Raw genomic sequence first — 23,089 nt, 5'->3', positions numbered from 1 at the left:
TATTACATAGCAGAGACATTGCTGAAATATTCTGTAAATTCTTGAACAGTATTTTGTAACAGTATTCTGCAGATTATGCAAATTCAAAATTCAGTATTTGATTTTTCCTGAATGCCTAATGTTTAATCCCACTTTTCACACTGGGTTATTTATTAACACTCGGTAAACAAAGCATTATATATTTATGTGTATCGTTCAGATTGAAACCTTACTTTTTTTCCAAAATGGAAAACCACCTGCTGCTTTGTATTTTACTGTTGATTCCTGCCTTTGCGTCATCAGACTTTTTGGTAACACATGTCAGAAACATCAAGGTAAGTAGTCACCATGTTTGGGGCTCCCATTCTTCATAGATTAACTTCCTGCCATTTGTCAACATTTATCAGAGTTCATACAGTGCTGCCACCAGGAACTTTGTGTTCTCTGTTACCAGTGAACACAAGATGGGACATGGGACTCAGACTAGTTTACCTCTAATCAGCATCAGTTTTGAATCAGCCCTGAAGAAGCTCTCCTATCTCTCTTTCTAAAAGCATCACTTTCTGCTATTTTCCCTGTTATCACCACATAATGGTAAAATGTTTTAGTAGTCTTATATTTAAATGTGTAAAACAATTAATGCTGCCAGGGAACCGACTTTAGCACCTGTAAAGCAATGCAAAATATCAGTGGAAAGATGCCTCCAAGAAGCAGAAAACAGAGCTGTAACATGGCATGCAGATAGATATGTCCACTATCCAAATGACGTGGTAGGATGTTTCTCAAAAGATTTGCATGTTAGCATAGCATGAAATATATCTCTGTCCCTCAAAGGGGCCATTCTGTTTTTGCCTGGATCTCTGAGTAAGGCAGTGTTTTCTGATGTTGTACTTAATTCTTCAGTTAAGTTGCCGGCCGGTACTCTTCTCCTCAATAAATTATTTTCCTCTCTCTCAGTAGTTACATACTATGAAAAGTTGCAGAGGGAAAATTTCTTAGGGAACATTGTAGATTAGTGGGTAGAACAGGACAAAGCAATTTACAGTCAATTTCTGTTGATTAGGTTATGATCTTTGCTGAGACTTCTTATTTGAAAATTAGGATAATAACATACCTAACTTTTAAAAATCAGCTTGAGATTTATTGCTGCAAGTCGGAGATGCCATGGATTCTTATTATTTAACCATTATGTAGCCCAGATATAATGTAGCTTTTTCCTTCTGATTACCATGCTACCTGTTGTTCTCTGTATGTCTTGCAATGCTAAAGCCTTTCTAAATGGAAAATGGCTAAAGCTCTGTGCAGGGCTCTATCCGTACATGCAGTCAGTTGATTCTCCCAGTTTTGTTATATACTTTATGCAAATGTGATTTGATTGAAATGGAGGAGATTGCTACGTACTGCAAAGGTCTCAGTCCCCACCCCTGTCTTAGCTCCTTTGCACAAGTAATATGCCAGTGAGGAGTGATGAACCATGACTGAAAATCTGTGTCACTGATGACTTTCGAGCTGTCAAAGCTGCTTTTAAAGCCATAATCAGGTAAACACAATTGGCAGACCCAATTCTGCTGAAAATGGAACAAAAATCTGAATCAAAGATCCCTATGTGTACTTGTACACCTTGTTCCTATGCATGCAGTTATTAAGGGTAGAAAAGTTTTTTCTAGGGTAAAAACTACCCGTAGAACTACATATTCAAAGCATTCAAAGCACGGGTAGCAATGATACGGCCTTCCTTTTATGGCCCTCTCATTTTGGCTGCAGCAAGACTCCTACATAGCTCACAAGGAAGTTTCATTTTCATAGCTTAGCTGCATTATGGTCTCTTCTCTGTGATATCCAATTAGCATCACTTGGGATGATGAAATCTTTAATATTGCTGTAGATCTGGAAATAATTTTCATGCGTTATTTTTCCTATGTAGTACTTAGGGTTATATGCAATTACCTCATTCAGTGTTGTCAGTTCTCAAAGGTCGCTTCAAGTTACCTGTACAGTGTTTGCTGAATCTTTTAGTCTTGCTGAGTTGTAGTTTCCCAAGCTGTAAAATCAGGACTTCTTTCAGCAAGTACTGTAATGGGAGCCCTCTGTTCCCTCCCTATTTTCTTGGGAGTTCAGATTTCTTTTTTCCCCTGCTCTTCCTCTACAATTTTGATAGATTTTTTTCACCTATATTCTTTGCTGTTGCCATAGTAAAACAGTATTAAACAAAAGCAGAATTTGTTACTGTTATACAAATGAAAATTTTTTTTCTAATAATTGCTGCAACTGGCAAATATGTGGAAATACTATAGAGACATTTTATCAAGTAACTGCAGTTACACAAGGTAGAGGATATTAAAATCTCAGTTTGGTCTAGAATTGCATAACATATTTTTTAATGAGACACTGTCACTTTCTGCCCACATCATAGCTTAAAATGACCTTGATGTTAGTGAGCTCTCTAGCTACATCCGAGTGAATCATTAAGAATGAAAAAAAAAAATCACAGGATCACAGAGTCACCTAATCCACTCCCCTGTGCAAATCAGGGTCAACTAGAGCAGGTACCTAGGATGATGTCCAGCTGGGTTTGAGTATCTCCATTGAAGATCAACCCAAGTACAAAGTGACTAATACCTTTCACTGAGAGGTTTTTCTGTATTTTCTTTTTCAATGAAAATGGCAGAGTACCCCATCAAAATACTTACAGAATCAGAACAGAACTCTCAAAACTACTGTAGAACCCATAATTCTGATAAAGAATGTGCACAGCAGCAATTCTTTAAAAATTAAACGCAGGTGAAGTATCTTTTAATTTAGGAGGTAGTAGTCAGAATTGCAGAATTTGTAATTGAAGAACACATTTTTGTAGTTTTTTGTATTCTTAAAATGCTTGGTAATTCCACTTTAAGGAAAAGTTTGTACCAAACAAACTGACATTTCAGTGACTCCCAGCTTTTCGTTTTCCAGGGTCCATACCTCAGTTCATGTTTTGTAAGGGGAAATGATTAGCCGTAATGACAGTATAGATATAGAAAAGATAATTTCAGTTTTGGAAAGGACAGATTTGAATTGATGCATACTCTACACAGGCACTAAAAAAGCCCACATAGATTTTTGAAGCAGGAGAGATGTACACACAGAAATCACCTGTATGGCAATAAGAGTTTGAAAGATGAACCTAGAGAAACATACAGAGACTTTTTGGCCAGACTCTTACAGAACTTGAGAAGCCTCTTCCCCCAAAACCTTGCATTACCATAGATTTAATATAGTATCTTCAAAAAAAGCTCCAAAATAAACAAAAAATAACTCTCTGTGTCTCAGTTTCCAACCTGTAAAACTCCTAACTGTGAAAGCTAACAAAAGCCTTAAACGTACCTGAGATGTGTATGTGACTTGATGCTTTATTGTGTCTTTATTTGGTGGAGCAAGTAAACATGGTTGCACAAAACATGAGCTGTGAGACTCTTAGAGCCAAAAAAGATAAGGTATTTGCAGCCGAGCTTACGGGAATAGAGTTACACAAGCTGTTATTTTAACATGATTCAGTAAGTATGTTTGAAATCTATTCTCTCTTTCAGAAGAGAGTACATGATATTTTTGTAGAGCTGCTGATATTTGCACCTACTCTGGGAGCAGATATGCCAAAAAAAGTTCTAACGGCTTTTTTTTTTCTTCCATGCAACCTTTCATAGTGACCACCTCTCCCCTCTGTAAGCCTACTGAATTACTGTTTTGCCTATTCATGTTAGGATGAGAGGCTGTTGCGGTGAAACAGGAAAAATTTAGGACTAAGTCTGAAAGTGTGTAAGGATGGGTCTGCCTGATAGTTTGGATGTGTGTGTGACTGGGAAAAAATGTGCAAACTGTTTTTTTTATGCTTTGATACAATGCCCTATTTTCTTCCAAAGGAGCATTAATTTGAAAAGACAAAATATATACCACAGGACCCAGAATGAGGTTTCCCAAGAAAAAGATGTCACCCTCAGGACAAGATGTTCTGTTTTTACTTTGATGTCACCACACAGCCAACCTATACTCAGAGAAGCTGTATTAGGCAGATTTTAGTGTGTTCTTAAGTCTCAACAACATTTAAATATAAATGTCACTGAGCATTCAAGCCTCTTTTCCTCCCACTTTCCCCTGGTCTCTCAGGTGGTCCATTTTTGGTTTTCAGCTGAAAGAAAGTAACTTCTATTTGTGTCACTTGAGCAAAATACAAAAGCAGCAACATTCAAAGTTTAACTTGTCTTGCAAACCCACAGTATTTAAGGTGCACTAACATCAAATGAAAACTAAAAGATTCACCAAAACTGGGAGTGCTATAAGTAAAATATACCTACCTCAAGATGCCTTACCTGCTCTTCCTTCAAATTTACTTCAGTTTACTAATAAGGACCTTTCTCAAGCCTTCCTTCTCCTATCAACTTCTTTTGTCTTGGAAGCACAAGACAGCTACATAGGTGCTAAGTGATTTATTTCTAAATGCAGCTTTCCTACTTTAGTCATGATTTTTTCCCTGTTTTTCTCTTTACAGAAGCGAAATGCTGATAATGACTGGGTAAGTAAGACTTGGTTTTGTCCAGGCTACTGGGAAAGATTTATAGTGACAAGAATATTCTTACTGTGTTCACAATGTGTTTCTGGGAGTCCAGTCTGAGCAAATGGATATTTCTGAATGTGTGTGTTGAGGGGAGTGGCCCAGAGTTGCTTGTTCTAGGCAGTAGGACTGACTAGACAGTTCCTTTCCAAGCTCTGATGGAAACTCCTGGACAAGGAAAGAGAATGAACAAATGATTTTTAACCTCATTGTATTTGAATAAATAGCAAAGTTGTTTGAAGTCACCTCTGTATTTCTAACAGACATCCATTCTACGTTGGTTTTATTTTTACTTTTACTTAATGTTGTAGTTATTTCTAAGGAAGGCAAGAGACCTCATCTCTGAGATTGATTCCATTTGGCACCTGGACTCCGCTTCAGCAATGTTAAATGCTTTGATTGTTTGGGGACCTTCTTAATCAACCAGCTAGAGATCAGGCCCACTATAAAAACTCCAAGGTTCTTTCCAGTGCTGGTTTTGCTGCAAGAAGCAGACCTTGTTGTTGCAGAGTTGCCTAAGGAGTCGCATCTGTTCTTACCTATGCTTTCATATAGTCTTCAGCAACCTTATACCTGAGCCTTCAGAGAAAATAAGTATGGCCTACCCATTTCCTTGTTTAAAAAATAATAAACCCCAGTTGTGAGGCAGTGGAGAATAACATAAAATAGAATTTGGAGCCATCTGGAATTGTTTAGGTCTATTTTTAAACAAGATGACTACTTATGTCCCTGCTCTAGGAGTCATCCACTCAGCTGATAATTACAATTGCTAATACAGTGAGGCAGCAGTAAGTTGTTGTGCTAACATATGACTAACCATAAACAAAAATCACAGTCTCGGTAGAGAAAAATAATTGTAATGGTAGTATCTTTGCTGTGGTGGTAGTATTTTGTTAAAGAGGCTATAGTTATAACTTGTGGAATAGCGCCATGATGGCAGTGTGATAGACACCCAAGGACACACAGCTATGCTCCAGTTCTTATGATTAGGTCTTTCCTGTTTTGCTGGAGTGATAGAAAGTCCTGCTGTGATTTCTTTTTAGAAATGTGGTTAAGACTGATTAACATGGACATCAGTGCAACAGCTAGCTCTTTTTTTCTTTTTTCATTTTTCAATCTACAGGTTGTCAATGGGATAGAAATCTACAGCATGAAAATTGATAGTAAAGTAACTTCCCGATTTGCCCACAACATCGTCACCAGTCGAGCTGTCAATCGTGGAAATGTGCATAAAGAAGTCTTCTTTGATGTTGAACTCCCTAAGACAGCCTTCATTACCAACTTCAGCATGTGTGTAATCTTTACAATATTGTTAGAGAAGACTGAAAATCTCTTCAAATGCAACTGGGAGAAACTGAACCCAAATGTTCATTTTTACTTTGCTGTTTGATAGATTTCTAAATGCCTCTTGGGTAATTTTCTGGTACTTTTAACTTAACATGCAAGGTACCTGGAGAAAGGCAAATGTTGGTACATCTATAGGAAAGATAACTAATTTTCAATTATTTTTATTCATCATCATGGACCTTAGGGAATGCGGGATCTTCTCTGAAGATCCATTCATCTTTTCAGGAATACCACTTACTAACTCTGGTGTTATCAAACCAGAAAAATTCCATTACTTAATTTCCCTGATGGCATTATAGCTTAATTTATCTCTTCATTTAAAAATCATATTTTAATGAAAGGCAGGAAATAGAGAGAATTACTGCTTTACATTTGTACTTTTAGTTGCAAAAATATGCAATTCTCACACCATTATGAGATTTAATTCAGTAGAAACACATCCTTCTCTGCTAATCACAGTATGCCTGTTTTATTTTCAGTGAAAAGAAACAGAAGCTTTTAGGGCAGAACTACTCTTAATGAGTGCTAGAATTTTTATTATGGATGAGATGAATCCTCTATGAGGAATGCCTGTTTAATAGTCTAAGGAATCTAAGGACAACATGTTCAGCTGTGAGCAGCTATATTTGGACAGATGAGTCTCATCCAGAGAGCTCGTCCATTAGATGAGATGGGATGGTCAAGCTGCTGAAGTGTAGGAATATGGCAGGTGTAAGTATGGTGTTGCTACCAGCCCAGTTTTGATCTAATTCGTTTTCAGAGTAAAAATTGGTTTAGATCTTCTTAGTATACTGAGCACAGCTCTTCATTCCAGCTAAATTCACTGAGAAGACTAGCTTCAGTGAAAGTGCTCAAATCTTGGCAATATCAGGTTCCTGAAAGTGCTTTTTAGCAAACCAATCAATAAACAGAGAATTGCTTGTAGTAAATTTTCATGTATTGGTGCAAACCATTCAGCTAAACTAGAACTTTTTCATCTGCAGGACAATTGATGGTGTCACTTATCCTGGAACTATAAAGGAAAAAGAAGTTGCAAAAAAGCAATATGAGAAGGCTGTTTCAAAGGGACAGACTGCTGGTCTTGTCAAGTAAGAGTGATGTCTTTTATGGCTTCCACGCTGTCATCCCATAGCAAATTGTGAGACTGGAAATACTCTGTTCTGGCATATTTTTGAAGTTTGGTTTTTTACAGGACCAAAGAGCAATTATTAAGAGTAATAGTAGTGTAAATTATAAAAAGGAAATACAACTTCTGGCTACGCAGGCAGTATCTGCAATTATGGAAAGACTGTTTCTGCAGCTCTCGCTGACTTTGTATGACCTCTTCCTGGGATTAAGCTCACTGGGAAACTTGAATAAATTCTACCGTTTGAGTACGATTTTAGCAATAGATCAAAATTCCCATCTTTGTTTTACTCCTTTTTGAAAATCATACTCCACCAACTCAAACAGTAAATATTGTGAAAGAGGATAAAGATACTCTTTTACTTACCCACTTAAATACAGAGCTTCAGGAAGAAAAACGGAAAAATTCACTGTCTCAGTCAACATTCAAGCAGGCAGTAAAGTCACTTTTGAACTCACGTATGAGGAACTACTGAAGCGACAGTTTGGAAAATATGAGATGTTCATCAAAGTAAAACCGAAGCAGCTTGTCAAAGATTTTGAGGTAAATGGCAAACTGTATCAAATTGGACTGTAACTTAAGAGATGATGAAATTCTGTACATCTGTTGAAAGTGGAGTACCGTGGTCATTCCCATTGGTTCACAGGTGAGCTAACGGCACATGATAATATTTCTAATGAGTCATATGGGGAGTCCACACCAGTGCGCTTTAGTGCACATTAAATTTGTAAGCCTGACAAATTGGCTCAGCTACTAAGCCTCCAAAAGAAACCATGTGTGGAAACCTGAAAAATCCATTAGGATGCCTTGGGTAAAATACAAGACTAATTGCTTTTATAAATGCCTTTATAGCATAAACTACACTTTTCTTACATCACCATGAAACTACAACATCTTAAATTACAGTGATACATATATCACATTCTAGAATACCATGACTTTTGTGCGCCAAAACTTGTCCTTGATCATGCCTATCTGCCTTGCTAAAACACAGCTCTAAGTCAAAATTTTTCTCCTTTGTTTGCCCAGAAAACGCTGTGTAAAAATCATGGCAAAACTCAGCATCTATAACAGTTCATGCAGCATTATTTTAAACGCACTATGTTAGAAGGCATACTGAAATACAGGTTGGGCACAACTCACAGCTAATGGCTGGGTTATATTTTTGAAGGACTTGAGTATTTATTGACATTTTACAAAATTCCAGTATCTAGCTTTCAAAGAAGTGGTATTTCTATTAAGGCATATTTGTTTCTAGCTTTGTTTTTAACTTCTACGTATAAAAAGGCCTGTTTGGCTGATAGTGTGTCCACACAAGTTTGGATTTGGACTGCCATTATGAATTACAAAAGTAAATTTTTTTTCTTTTACAAAAATCCCTCTTTCACATCTGTAATTGCCTGCTGATCCTCCTGTCAATGGCTAAGTTCATATATCGTGGGGTAATCAATGACAATGAATTTTCAATTAATATTTCAGATTGAAGTAAATATCTTTGAGCCCCAGGGTATCACTGAACTGGAAGCAGAAGGAACGTTCATCACCAATGATCTACAAGATACCATTAAAAAAACTTTTTCAGAGAAAAAGGTACAATGACAATTGCATTCCATAATTTATTTATTAGGGTTGTGATTCTGAAATAATAATATTTGTGCTAGCAATGGAAGTGAGAGGAAAAAAATAGAGAACATGCAGTAAATGCTTGTCTGTGCAAATGAGCTCTGAATTCCAAGCTACTAAGTTGAAGGCCGTCTCCATGCAGTTCAGAAGCCACGTAGCTGTTAGCATTGTACTGTACCCAAACTAGTAGGCCTTGTCCCACAGCAGTAGTTGGAAATCTGGATACCGGTAAAACAGTTTCTTACAGAAGAACTGAGTAACAAGTAGTTTTCTCATCTATAGAGGTGGCAGAATTCCTATGACATGGACTGCCCCAGAGCCTTATCAAAGGTGTCGTTCAGAGTGGAGGGCTGAACCAAGGAAGATGGGGAAGTAAACATATGAAGAAAGCTCTAGATAGCAGACTTCAGATACCAGTTACCCATCAATAAATTTATAAATACATAGGGATACAAACTAATACCTAACCTGATAAAATAGGTTATTCTCATGTCTGTGAATATAAATATACTAGTTTTACAAAAATGCAAACTTCTTTGTGTTCTGTGGAAAATATTTAACTATTATGATTCAGATCTAATGAAGGCTTTTCTTTCAGGGGCGTATCTCTTTCAAGCCATCTCTTGATCAGCAGCGAACCTGTGCAAATTGCTCACAGTCTGTCTTGGATGGGGATTTTACTGTAAGATATGATGTGAAGAGAACAACTCCAGATAATTTGCAGGTAAATCTGACAGCTGGAAATTTTGAACTGTTAAACAGTTTAGCTTGCATAGTAGAGGTCAGGGAGCCGCGAGGACCAGCTGTTCCCTAAAGGACAAGGAGCTCAGTGTGACAACACAGGTAACAGCACAGGGGCTTCGCCAGCTGCAAGCCTGCTACCCACAGTACCTAAGCAAGGCAGACGCAGCGATGGTAGTCAAATTCAACTGAGAGTCCAGGCCATCAGGCAAGTTTGTGGTGGTGAGTCAGCCTGGGGTCAAGGTGGGAAGTCAGTCTGCAGGGTGGGACCCAAATCAGTGGAATCCATGGACGGGAACAGGTATGGCTGTGACACAGCTGGAGACAGGTATTCTTACAGTGTAGCTCAAGCAGAGACTAAAGATCCAGACTTGTGCTACAGTGAAGCTCCTGGGGCCATGGACAGAGGTGAGACTGGTCAAGACCATCAAAGCCTATTAGTCCACTCAGGGGCTAGGCACTAAATAAAAGTAATTTCTTCTTTATCCATTTTATCTTTATAATATACAAAAGTTTTGGTGGGTGTTTGGGGTTTTTTTGGTTTTGTTTTTGTTTTTTATTTTTACATTTTATTTTTCAGATTGTCAGTGGCTACTTTGTACATTTCTTTGCACCAACAAATCTCCCAAAGTTGCCCAAGAATGTTATTTTTGTAATAGATATTAGTGGCTCAATGTCTGGAAGAGAAATAGAACAGGTAAGTTATTACATTAATATGGAGTCCCAATTGAAAGAGCCTCTGTTGTGATGGAAGGGACATGGTGGCTTATAGTGCATATGCGCTGCTTAAGCTATACCAAGTGGTTTTATGCTGTGACCTTTCTGATGCTTAGTACCGTAACTCCTAGTTTGAAGTGTTACTGTAGAACAAAATTCTGTACATTTAGGCTACATTTACTTACTTATAAATGTTATAAGTTCAAAACTCCCAATATAAAAATTTCCAGAGAGCTCTGTCACATGTACTGGACAGCTCCAAAATTAAAATGTGCATACAGTATTACGTGTGTTATCTGTGTTGTTCATTCTGTCTCCTCTGGGAAGTGGCACCTCTTTTGAGAGTTAGGATTCCTCATTGCAAGCTAGTGCTCAGAATTTTCAGGTTTTGGTGCTGCATCAAAATATCCACGCTTGCTTACATATGAGCTTCTCCACCAATCTGTAGCTACCTGTTTCCCATCACTTTCAATTTGCCATGCCAGCTTACCTCAGTGTAAGCAACGATCCATGACATGAGACCTGATTTTCCTCTCAGCTACAAAGATTTACCAGATGTAATTGCAACTGGCTGACTTCATTAGAGTTACTCTGAAATAAACACAGAGACTGGCAAGGACAGAACAAGCTCAGAATTTTTACACAATGTACTATGTAAAAGTTAAAAATACCTAAATGCTAAGAGATTAATCGTGTTAAATCTGTAAGCACCTATTTCCTTAAATGTTGAACCATACACTTAAATCTCTTTTATAGACAAGACAAGCACTTCTGAAAATCTTAGATGACATTGAAGAAGATGACTTCTTCAATTTCATACTGTTTGGTAGTGAAGTACACACTTGGAAAGAAACATTAATCAAGGCCACTCCTGAGAATTTGGATGAAGCAAGGAAGTTTGTTCGGGGCATTGACACTGAAGGCTGTAAGTACTTTATTGGGCTTGCCTGTAGGTCGTTGTGTAAGTTAATTTATCAATTCAGTCTGTGAACACAATGCTACAGCTTTTTTTTTTTTTTTTTTTATTACTGATGAGACATGCCTAAAGTTGAAATTTACTCAGAATATGACATCTATTTTTCCTTATATTTCCAAAGTGCAGGTGTTTTTTTATCTAAACATCCCCCTCCTTGAAAACCCAAATCTTTCATTTTCATACTGTAATGAGATCTCATCAGATTCCACTGAAAATTTGGCCTTTATTTTGACTGTCTGTGCTGAAACCAAATTTCTATGTCTATCTTGCAGTGACAAATTTATATGGTGGTATAATGAGGGGAATTGATATGCTGAATGCTGCTCATGAAGAAAACCTTGTGCCCAAGAGAAGCGCTTCTATAATTATCATGTTAACAGATGGCCAACCAAATGTAGGTAAGTTTGTGTTGGATGGAATAATAAAGAGAGTGAATTAACTAACAAAAAATGCTGGGTTAAAATTAGCCTTCATCTTTGACTTCTGGATGTTTTCATGATTTCAGTGCTACTATACCAGCATCATACTACTAAAACAAGTTTTTGATAATGCCTCCTAAGAAATACGAATATGACTAGCCACATTTCATTTTGTGATAAATTTATCTACTTATGGAGAAAACTCAAACTTTTTCTGGTTTGATGCAGGCATATCAAATACTCAGGACATTCAGGCACATGTAAAAAAAGCCATTGAAGGAAAATATCCCTTGTACAATCTTGGTTTTGGCTATGGTGTTGACTACAACTTCTTGGAGAAGATGGCGCTGGAGAATAAAGGATTGGCCCGTCGGATTTATCCCGACTCTGATGCAGCTTTACAGCTTCAGGTACAGTAATCACCACTTAAATTAGACAAGAGATACATTAATTCAGATAACTACACAGACGTTCTTATTTTGAAGTAATCAAAATCCCAAAGTGTGATCCGGTACTGAGATACTCAAGAGTCTGCTGTAATCAGAATATTAGTTGCATTTAATTTTCCCCTTCCCTTATCTAAGCAGAAAGTGGAAGGACAGTAGAAGGGAGATACTGTGGGCTATGGAAGAGGGTTCAAAACTTGGCATAGGGTGACACAAGTCATAGTTCTGAAGGACAATTTGGTGTGCAGCAAAATTGCTGCAGTTGTATCTCCCATACCTCAGAGATCATGTAGTTAATGTCATAGGAAGAGAAAGACAACAGAGCGTAAAGGCTCTAGATAGTCTGTCTTGAGGAACTTACTGCAAGCAGGTATGTCTTACCATACTTCTCTGAAGCATTTTATAGTTGTATAAGGCATGAGCACAGGTATAGGCAGTACAGAGTTGACTTTTTATGTCTTACATTCCAATAGCAGCCATTCAAAAAATTCACCAAAGAATTTAGATGCTGGATTTCATTGCAACCTCTGCCAAAATCAAATACCTAGTCTCCTTTGGCCTATGTTGTCATTTCAGTGTCTGCAGGGAATAGATCTAGAAACTTATTTCTGTCAAATAGGGGGAAGCTTGGGATCCCTCTTGATTAACAATGATGGAACTCATCATCCGCAGCATGTTGTTCTCAGATATTTTTCCTCTCTCTTAGTGAGACTGAAGAATTTTTATGTCCTTTCTCATTTCCATTATCTGTAGATTTTTAGGTCTTGTACTCTGAGATTTAACTGAATATTTAAATATTTCTTCTAAAATATACTTCTTGTTTTCATTGCTGAAATAGCAGGATGTTTCTGGGTACAGATCTACCTACGAATTAAAGAAGCAATGACAGTTAAATGTTCTCCTTTTAATTAATTTATTTATTTTATCCTGTAGGGGTTTTATGATGAGGTATCGAATCCCATGCTCACGGATGTGGAGTTAAACTACCCAGAAAATGAAGTATTAGACCTAACTAAAAACAGTTTTAAGCATTTCTATGATGGGTCTGAGATTGTGGTGGCTGGGCGCTTTATAGACAACAACCAAAACAGTTTGACTGTAGATGTGAGAGGTGAAGGCGTAAGTATTGATTTCTTTGGCTTAAGTAAGGCATGGAAAATGTCTGAATGTTCAAAGCTGGCAGTACTTAAAATATTTACTGGTATTTCTTTACTTCAGTGACATTGTGTTACTGCATATGTGAGAAACTAAATGCACCAAAGTTACTGCTTTTGAAACTGCAAGTTACTTGCCTAACTCAGTCAGGTATACTAGGGTCAGTCTGGAACAACTTTGTGCAGTGTGACTGAATTGGCTTTGCTGACAGATTTTTATTTTTTTTTTTAGTTTAGTCTCTAAATACTCTACCTGCTTCTTTCAGAAGCCAAATGTTCAGTGTTCACAGACAGTAGTCCAGTAGTCTTTTTTGGGTAAAGAAAACTGGTGGGTAACCCAGCTGAATAGTTGAAATGCCTTCCTCTTAAAATACAAGTCTACATATTATAGATCATGTTGTCATAAATACTGTGGACTGCATATATGCCCTGTGCACTGTGGTGTATTACATATATTATATGAAATCGAGTATATTTCAAATACAAATAATGTATCATTAGTAAGTTAGCCAGCATATCTGCTTGAACATGTTCCTGTACGAAATCAGTGTCATAATCAAAGTTCTTTAAATCCTGAGTAGCCAAATTCTAATGAACAAAAATGCCATGTGAATTTGGAAACTGCATTATGACCTATAGCGTACATTACTAAACTTCGCAGAAGCAACGGAACAAAGATCCTGATACAACACTGAAAATTTCCTGGGCAAGTGCTGTGCATGACCAGACTGGTTTTCAATTTAATAAGATTTTCAGATGTGAAGGCCTTGATTTTGGGAGGTTCTGGAAGTCCCTGGCTACTTATGATACAGAGAAGTTTCCTTACTCCTAACAGGCTAATGATGCCCTATCATACAGTACACAACAAGATGCTGAGCAAACAGCTAAAGCTTTCCAAGAACAAGAATACATATTTGGAGAGTACATTGAAAGGCTCTGGGCTTATCTCACCATTGAGCAACTCCTGGAAAAACGGTAATTATCTCTAGAACAAAATCTTAGCTATGAACCCGTTAAGCCATCTGACTGGTGCAACTTCTAGGATGTGAAGCTCAAATTCGCATCACGCTGAGGTCCCAATGGGAAAGCTTAAAAAACAGTAAGGAAAATCCCCCAACCTATTCTCCTCCCCAACCTCAGTATTCCTGTTTCAGGTTGCAGATTAAACAATTTTAAATTATTGCAAATATAAAGCACAGTTTTGCCTTTTTCTTGGATAGCCAATGGAATCAGAATTGCTCTTAGACTATAACAAATATTCCTTATTGATAAATTAGCTGTAGCGAAATGACTTCACTTTAGAGGCAAATATTTAATCTGGAGTTCAGTGAGTAGTTTAGCAATCGTTGATACTAGGAGTCTCTGCTTGTATTCAGTATTGCAGCTACAGGAGAAGAAAAGGATAATCTTACAGCTGAAGCCCTGGATCTCTCACTAAAATACAAGTTTGTAACACCACTGACATCCATGGTGGTAACAAAGCCAGAAGACTATGACAATCAAGATGGGATTGCCGATAAACCCATTGAAGGTATAGGCATTTTCACAATTTCACTTTATTTGAGAAGCCAAGTGTTCCTTTGATGTTCCTCTAAAGAAGGGCTTTCTTGTGGGCACAGTTTTAAACATGTATCTGAAAAATCTACTTTCCAAGCCTTGCACATGTATGGTTTATGCAAAATTACTTTTCATTGTAAAGCTCATTTCCATCAAACCATCCTTCATTACTCTATCTTACAGGCAAAATACTATAATTTCAAAATAAGTGTATTTTAAGCTAAATATATAAAATATTACATTAAAAAAAGTCAAGAAGCATTTCTAATTTAATAATCCAGGTATATTCAGTTTAGTTCACATCACTTTCTCCTTTAGTTTTCTACATACTTCAGCTTAGGGGTAGATGTAGTAACATCTTTCTACATGAAAGGGGAAAATTTGCTTGAGATCTTCCTCATGAAGGATATATGAGGTTGTAAAAAGATGGAGATTTTATCTATAAAACATGATATTCCTAAGTATTGCAGAAAAAGAATCAATTATTTTGAAAGTGCACAGTTTGTTCTCAACCCCTCTGATACTTTGGCTAATTATTAACTCTATTCTCAGTAAACCACCATGCTTTCGTACAGTTCAGCCTGTTTGTTTAACCTGCGTGAAACAAAATTTCTCCATTCCTCTTTAGCACAGTAAGGCAAATGCTATCCGCTCAGTGCACCCCGAGGCCACCCTACCCTCATCTATATGTGTTATTTGGGCTATCCTCATCTCTCCCTCATTCAACAGGTCTGACAAACCTTTTGTGAGGCTTTTCAATCTCTTCTATTAGCATCCATTCTTTTTTCCCCAAACTTTTGCTTAGTGCCCCTAGAAGTTCCTCCCAGGCTCTACATGGGCTCTCTGCTGGCTTCTAGATGAAAAACTTTCTCATCTCCTGAATATGGCCAGGTAACTTAAGGCATTTGAGCATAACAGAGATGCTTACTGGAGGTTAGTGGGGTTTTCTTTCAACTGGAGGAAGTCCTGAAACCAATTAATTGCTAAGGGCCTTTCAATTCTAAATAATTCTTCAAGCATTCAGCTGATAAAATTTTTGCGTTATTTTTCGTAACTATCATAACGGGATACTGACATAAAACCACTTCGTGTTTAATTTAACATTCAAGACACTATACAACATAAGAACTTTAAAGTTTACTGCTGGACTCCATAAGATGGAAAAACTTACCCAAACATCTGACAGAAGTGGCATCCAGTCAGAGTGATCTTCAGCTCCTTGCTTTCCCTTTCCAGGTACTTGTGGTACAAAGGCCCTTTTCTGAACCTCTTTCCAAGAAAATCCTCTTTGTATATCGAAAGTACAGAGCAGTAATAGGAGAAAATACTCAAAAACACTGCTGCTGTATAAGAAAAGAAAATAATTTTAACACATCCTAGTCTAGATTCACAAATAGCATTACTGAATCATCCAGTCAGTATTAATAGAATGATGCAAATGCCTTGAAAACCACAAAAGAGTAAAACCAATAAGGAACATTTTGCAATTTGGAAGTAGTGTAACAATAAACCAATTACTAATAGTGCTCTTGTCATATACATGATTTATTGTGGTTTTGCTGCCCCACATAACAACTTTTTACTTTTAGTGTGTTTCTGTTTGATGTATAAATACTGAGTTGTATCATTGGGAAGAAATGGAATTGTAAAATACTGAAGATACCTGGTTGAATTGTCAAACAGTTTTAAATTCTTTTTCTTAGAATATATTTTAACAGAGTCAGAATCCTTCCTGTTTAGTCATACAACTGAAACTGTAATTTTCTCTTTTTCTTCCTTTTACTTCTTACCTACCCATGGTTACAGCTGAAGGTACGTACATTTTTTATTAAATTCACTTAATATTTTTAACTGTTAGAGATGGATTTCCTGCATCACTTGCTTGATCTAGGGTGCAATATTTTCATAAAATTCTTGGCGAGTAAATCAAGACTGTGTTATAAATAGATTAAAAACTTTTCAGCTGGAAAAGTTTGTAAATACCATTTCAGCATGGTTCCTCCTCCCTCTGATAATTGGGGCATCCCACCATCACAAAATTCAGGCCCAGTACAAATAAGGTGCTTGCCAGGGTTAGCACTGTTGATGCCCAGATACCTGTGTGTAGCAGTCTCTCACACAGAGATGCCTGCACTGATGCTGTGATTACTACTTCCTCAGCACAAGGCCCTGTCTTCAGACACCCCTGCATAGCTTCAGACATAAAAAGAGTAGAAGGCTAGGAAAATGAGGAAGCAGGTGGGTAAATCTTACTGACTTCCCAGTAGTACAGTTTAGAACAAAGTGGCACAGAGGAATCAGAGAAGAGCAGGTTGTCCCAGCCCCTTACAGAGCAAACCCCATGCCTTTGGAGAAGTAATATTTTTTCTGAAAAGTAAGGCGTGCTTTCTGCCTGTTCATGACATTCGCTTTGTTGCAGTACTAAATAAACTGTTTTGACTAAGCTTTTCTTTTTTAAATATTTAGAGATCTATACATAATTACAAGATTTTGGAGTTGGTTTTGGTGGAAGGAAGGAAGTGGGAGAAATGTGTTTCTTTATTCTTTCTAGCCTCTGAAATAACATTTTGTTTCATTCACAGCACAGGCTGTCACACCTGTTCAGCTGGGTAAGTCATTAGTTTAAGTTTCTGAATGAAGCAGCATTTGTAAAAGGAAATAATTGATTCAGACAACTGAAATTACCGGAGAGACAGAAAGTGGCTTTTCTGGGTTTACAACTGTATTTTAACAAATACTGCCAAATTCTGCTCACTGCTAAAATGTTGCTCACTGCTAAAAAAACACTTAAAGTTTGAACATTACCAGATGAAAAAATGTCAGATAAATTGCTTTTAAGGAATAAACACCAGTTCATCAAACCACCATTTTTTCCTGAAAGCTATTTCCCAAGAACAGAGGATGGACTTGAATTTGCATCTCCTTTGGAATTATGTAAAGCAAGGGCCTATGATGTCAGTATATCTGGCTAAATTGATATATTCACTTTCTTATATGAAATGAAACTGTTTTATTTAAGAGAGAGACAGCAATTGACCCTTCAGGTTGCTGGCTGGGCAATCCTGGAAATGGAAGAGTGAGACTTAAATTTTTGCTCTGGAGTTTAGTCTCAGTCTCTCTCTCTCTCTCTCTCGCTGTGTCTGTCTAGTTTTCTCGAGTCTTTGTTGAAAAGACTTAAATTCATTCTGCAAAAAAACCAAATGTCAAAACCTCCAAAGTTTTCAATGGATGGTGTCACATTTCCTTGCTGATAGACAGCTTAATCCTTAAGTCTGAGACATTTGTGTCCTACAGATACATTACTCAGGCCTTGTGGAAACCCTCAAAGCCATTTAGACTACATGTGAAATCTGTCTCTATCCTGAAGCTTTCCTTGATTCAAAAGGGGCACAAGCTGTCATTCCATGGACTATATGCCTTAAAAACTAGGATGGAATTAGCAATTTACCTAGCATATTAACTTCCTGACAGCCTACATATGTACTGTGCAGATAGTGTATAAATATTCCATTTTGTTGTGAGTTTTTCTAACATTTTTTTTCTTTGCTCTCTGCAGCTCCGCAACTATCATCTTACCTATATACAGCACACCCCACATGGTATACTAGTGGTGAGTAGTTTCAGTAGTGTCTGCTTAGAAGGAGGACAGAAGAGGGTATTTAAGACTAAATCGCACAATTCTTATAAGTCTTTTAGATAATTCCTTTCCATAAAAGCAGCCATTTTTTATTTCCAGGGGGCCATTATTTTCATTTACTTTAAAGATCTCTAAATGTTTTTTAAAGATCAAGTCACTAAGATTATATATGGTCATTTTCTTAGTCCTCCTTCCCATTGCTAGGCTTAGTGTTGGTAACTGCCTGTTCTCTATTCAGATGATCTTCCTGCCCTCAGTAATACTTTCATGGCCCTCAGAGATAAGGACTTAGAGGTGGCCATCCTGAACATACAATCTCTGTGCCAAATTTTGCAGTGGTCAAGAGATACAGGGTATATGTTATGTACCTGGGAAAGATGAGGGGAAAAAGGATGTAGTTCACTTTGGGGAGAGGGTAGCAGCTTCTTTGGGACCCCACCGCTCGTTTGTAGGATGGGCTGGACTAAGCTGGGCATAAAGCTTGTGTAGGGACCAGTTCCTGCCAGTCCCCAGCATCAGCAGTTCCACTGCCACAACGTTAAACGTTCATGCGGAATGTTGAACCTCTGTATCGCTATGCAAACACCAGTGATTTGCCTTTACAGTTGATGGAGATCCACACTTCATTATATCGGTACCGCAAAAAGATGATGTCATTTGTTTCAATATCAATGAAAACCCAGGTGCTGTGTTAAATTTAATAAATGACCCAGTTACAGGTGAGTTTTTAATTTGTTGAAATACCGTAAATCAGGATACTTACAACAAAATGTCTTATGTTTAAAGGCTATTTCTCTCTGTTATACTGCGTAAGCTTTTTTCCCCTGCAAAGTTAGGAGGAGTTCCTGTAGCTGTGATAGGGTACCATTACCATGACTGTGTTTTCACTTCTTGGAGTAAAATGAACTTTTAAACTGTTTAAAAATCACTGTGAGAGTTGAGAGACGTTACTTGTCTCAGTGAGTAGTAGTAGAAGCAATAAAATAAGCCTTAGGTTGCCATTTCATGGAATATCTGGTAAAGAGAGACTGATGTCACACAGGCTATTTGTGCCCATCACAGACTCTTTGTGCTCTAGGAAATATTGAACTTTTCTGAACAAAGTGATTGTTGTTTTTATGGAAATCCACAGAACAGCCCTCAGAGCTTCATTCTACTTTGGGAAAAACGTGCACAAGTAATTCTGATCTATTTTTCAACTCATATTTGTTTCCCTGAGTTGTTGTTAAATTTCCATGACACTCCTTGCTGTCAGTTGGTCAGGTCCTATCTATAAAACAATATTTGATGTTTCCTTTTTGTATCAGGCATTACAGTCAATGGAGAACTCATTGGTGATAAGAGAGAAAATAGTGATGCAAAGATCCAGAACACATATTTTGGAAAACTTGGCATTGCAAATAAGCACCTGGATTTGAAACTGACAGTAACTACTGAGAAGATCATGATTCAGAATGGCAATGAAAAAACAGGTTTCACCTGGCTTGACTCAGTCACCATGCAACAAGAAGGGTAAGGCTTATAGAAAGAATAACAGGCTCCTGTATTACTTTCTACACTTTTTAAAGTGTTGATCAATGATATACTTTTAAGATTTGTTGTCTGAATGTACAAAAGAAACTGATTCAAGTCCTGCTGGACTCTGCTCTCTACTTTGTTATGTAACCGCTGAATGATTATTCATAACTTCCTCTGCTTGGAATACGTAAGTGAAGAATTTTCCCTGGTTTTCTATTGTGATGACTAAGGTAAAGCTAGATTTGTTACTGTGCTTAATGCAACAGTGTCTTGCAAATACTTAAAGAGTAACTTTAGACATAGTGTGTAATCTTTTAAAGACCAACATAATAATATGCTGTGAACAATCTCCATTTTAAGAAATGGAAATTGTGATATTTATAGGATAGGTACATTTTGCCCTGTCAGCAGGTGTATTTTTCATGAGATTTATCTATTACGGCATCATTTATACGTGTGCAAAAGGAGGTTTAGAAAAGGAATGGGCAGTATCTCCTCCTCCTCATTTTCATTGTGTACCTGGAACAAAATTACTGCCTTCTCAAAGCATGGCACTGCAACAGAAACAGCAGCGGAGAAAAACTGTTATTCATCCAGCGTGCTTATTTTTTTATTACGATAACCATGTTGGTGGTATCACTAACACAATCAGAAGCGAATCTTCTTTATCCTAGCACTAACCTAGACAGTTCAGGAGTGGTCTTTTCAGAAAAACAAAAGGAAAATGTGTCAGGTGGCATCCAGGCAAGGAAGTGATGGTTTTATCAGTAACATTTTTATTACTGAGCATGAGGTGCTATATCTACATATCACTAACCTATCTGTGATTAATTGTGCTGTTATAGGATGAGTTTTGGTAGAAACACCTTGCTGAAAAGTTTGAAGGCTAGGTAGCCTTTTACAGTGTAATTTAGTATGAGTATTGGATTGTCTGTGAACACACACAGATTCACATGGACCAAACAGGCAGCAAAACCTCTATCTTAAAAAACACCGAGCAATTTATAAAGCCATGTTTGTTTGTTGAACATGTTTTTTCTTCTCAAGTTTCTTCTCATTGCTGTCAACTCTGGGAAGCACAATGCCCTAAGTCAAGTTTTTCTTTTTTCCTCAGTTTAACCTTGATAATTAACAGAAAGAAAAATCTGGTGCTCTCAATGGGCAGTGGTGCCTCATTTGTTATTGTTTTGCACCAAGTGTGGAAGAAACATCCTCTCCACCAAGATTTCCTAGGACTGTACACATTGGAAAGTGATAAACTGTCTGATCAGACCCATGGATTGTTAGGTATGACTTCATTTAGTGTTTTCATGCCTGTCTTTCCTTACAAGGCTACATAATTTGTAGACACAGTCCTGTACTTAGCCCTTCTGAACTGAGATAGCAGAAGAAACTGAGATGACGTTGATTGGCCATATTAAGATTTCTGACAGAGTATTCTGGGCTCAGACTTTATGCATTATCTTTTCATAAATTCTTCTTCTGCTGCTGAAATCAGTAGCATCCATTATCCTCACTAGCATCTTTAAACCTCTTTATCTTGCTAAATCCCACTTACGGATTATTTTTTTCTTACTACACTGTTCCTCCAGTCTCTTGGATGGTTTGATCTCTCCTTTCATCTTATCACCTTTTTTTCTAAGTACAAGCACTCTGAGAAAATACATATGTTTGTTCAGTCAAAATTTGCCAAACTTCAGCCATAAGAAAAGAAGTTGTTAAGGTATATCTTGATTTACTAGCATATATTAAAATCACAGAATGCCTTGTATGGGCTAAGATTTTCCTCATGTTAGCTAACATTCTTTATTCCAGTAAAGGTGAAGTTGGTAATTCAGGGGTCAAAATTTTGACCCCATTGAATCCTGTTTTCTGCCAGTGTAGTGGGTTTGGTGGCGTGCATTCTTTGTTGGAGAATACACAGATAGCAGCCATTTTCCCTTGCCTTCTAATTTTCACCTACAAAATCAGATAGGGGCAGCGAACATTCATTTTGGGTCAGTAAGTTTACTCCATTGTGGAAAATAGTGAACTGCTGCAAACTTACTCTTCTCAGTCTCTGTATGCACTTTGAGGCCTCAGGAGAGTGAGGCAGGGTGCCAGTGGTAGTACGTGTTAGGTCTGTGCGTCATGGGAAATGCTGTAAGAAAACAGAAAAAGAGCAGAATAAGGATGGAATGTTATTTATGCTTTCCTGCTCCAGTCTCCTCAGGCTAAAGGACTTCTGCACACAGAAGGTATTCTGCTATGGTATGAACTGCAAGTAGCAAGAAAATTGCAAAAACCCACGTGACACGTGGGTACACCATGTTACAGTTCGCTGACTTACACAGCTCATCGCTGTTCTCGTTGTCTTTGATTTTGCCTGTGTACTTCACTAAGTAGTCTAAAATCTGTGCTCATTATAGCACTCAAAGTACCAGGGGCATCCTGCACCAGCACAGATAGGGCAAAAGCGTGCGAAAGCTAATCCTGGCAGGAATGTGAAAATTCCTTCGATGTCAACCTTATTCTGAGGATAACCACATCCAAAAATTTCAGACAGCAATACATGCACTATTTGATTTAAAAAAAAAGCTAAAAACTTGGAGAATATGTGATAAATACAACTGAATAGACAAGACACAAAGTGAGGATATCTTGAAGGATGTCTAGAAAAGGGCAATTTTACTGTGCACTCAGAAGTTGGAACTTACATCCAGATGATATGCATAGAATTGTGGTTTATAAAAAGTAAACAATACCATAGGCATATGTTCAACCTTACATGAAACTTGGTGTTTGTTTATCCATTGAAAACCCTGAGGGGGCATGGAAAACAACATGGAAATGTAGAAGTTCTGGGCTTTCTGTTTGGTTTGTTTCTGTTTTAATGTGTGCAACATGCCCGAAATGGTAATTTTGGCTTATATTTTTAGGACAGTTTTTCCACCCTATTAACTTCACCATACTTGAAATTCATCCTGGATCTGATCCCAAGAAACCAGATGCCACAATGATTGTCAAAAACAATGAACTGACCGTAACAAGGTAAAAAATATTTAAGTCCTTAGCAAGGGCTTAGGAAAGATTACCTTCTCAAAGTGCAGTTTCTGCTTCAATACTCACTCCTGTGACTGTATTTTCCCTTTCAGAGGCTGGCAGAAGGATTACAGAAGAGATCCTAAGCATGGCATTGATGTTCCTTGCTGGTTTGTTCATAACAATGGAGCTGGGCTGATAGATGGCGTTCATACGGACTATATTGTTTCCAGTCTGTTTTAA

The 23,089-nt window shown here is 37.5% G+C and overlaps 1 protein-coding gene across 1 annotated transcript; it reads left to right on the top strand.

The window, feature by feature from the left end:
• The first annotated feature begins 224 nt into the window (after positions 1-224).
• ITIH3 (inter-alpha-trypsin inhibitor heavy chain 3) lies at positions 225-23,089 on the top strand. The gene is made up of 19 exons (XM_009707710.1): positions 225-314; positions 5,688-5,854; positions 6,895-6,999; positions 7,418-7,580; positions 8,517-8,627; positions 9,259-9,384; positions 9,982-10,098; positions 10,875-11,043; positions 11,367-11,492; positions 11,742-11,923; positions 12,893-13,078; positions 13,949-14,088; positions 14,490-14,644; positions 18,227-18,280; positions 18,913-19,026; positions 19,615-19,819; positions 20,940-21,112; positions 22,744-22,855; positions 22,960-23,089. Exons 1-19 carry the CDS (start codon positions 225-227, stop codon positions 23,087-23,089), a joined length of 2,625 nt encoding a protein of 874 aa, XP_009706012.1.

The sequence above is a fragment of the Cariama cristata genome, unplaced genomic scaffold, assembly GCF_000690535.1.
Source record: "Cariama cristata isolate BGI_N322 unplaced genomic scaffold, ASM69053v1 scaffold36419, whole genome shotgun sequence".
Taxonomy (NCBI): Eukaryota; Metazoa; Chordata; class Aves; order Cariamiformes; family Cariamidae; genus Cariama; species Cariama cristata.
The sequence above is the reverse complement of the archived record's forward strand: the minus strand, read 5'-3'. Positions and strand labels throughout refer to the sequence as shown.

Bases quoted from the DNA above. Each gene is read 5' to 3' on its own strand.
- ITIH3 (XM_009707710.1), top strand. From the start codon at position 225: ATGGAAAACCACCTGCTGCTTTGTATTTTACTGTTGATTCCTGCCTTT. The intron at 19,820-20,939 runs GTAAGGCTTATA...TTTTTTCCTCAG, and splicing joins GTCACCATGCAACAAGAAGG to TTTAACCTTGATAATTAACA. The intron at 22,856-22,959 runs GTAAAAAATATT...TTTCCCTTTCAG, and splicing joins AATGAACTGACCGTAACAAG to AGGCTGGCAGAAGGATTACA.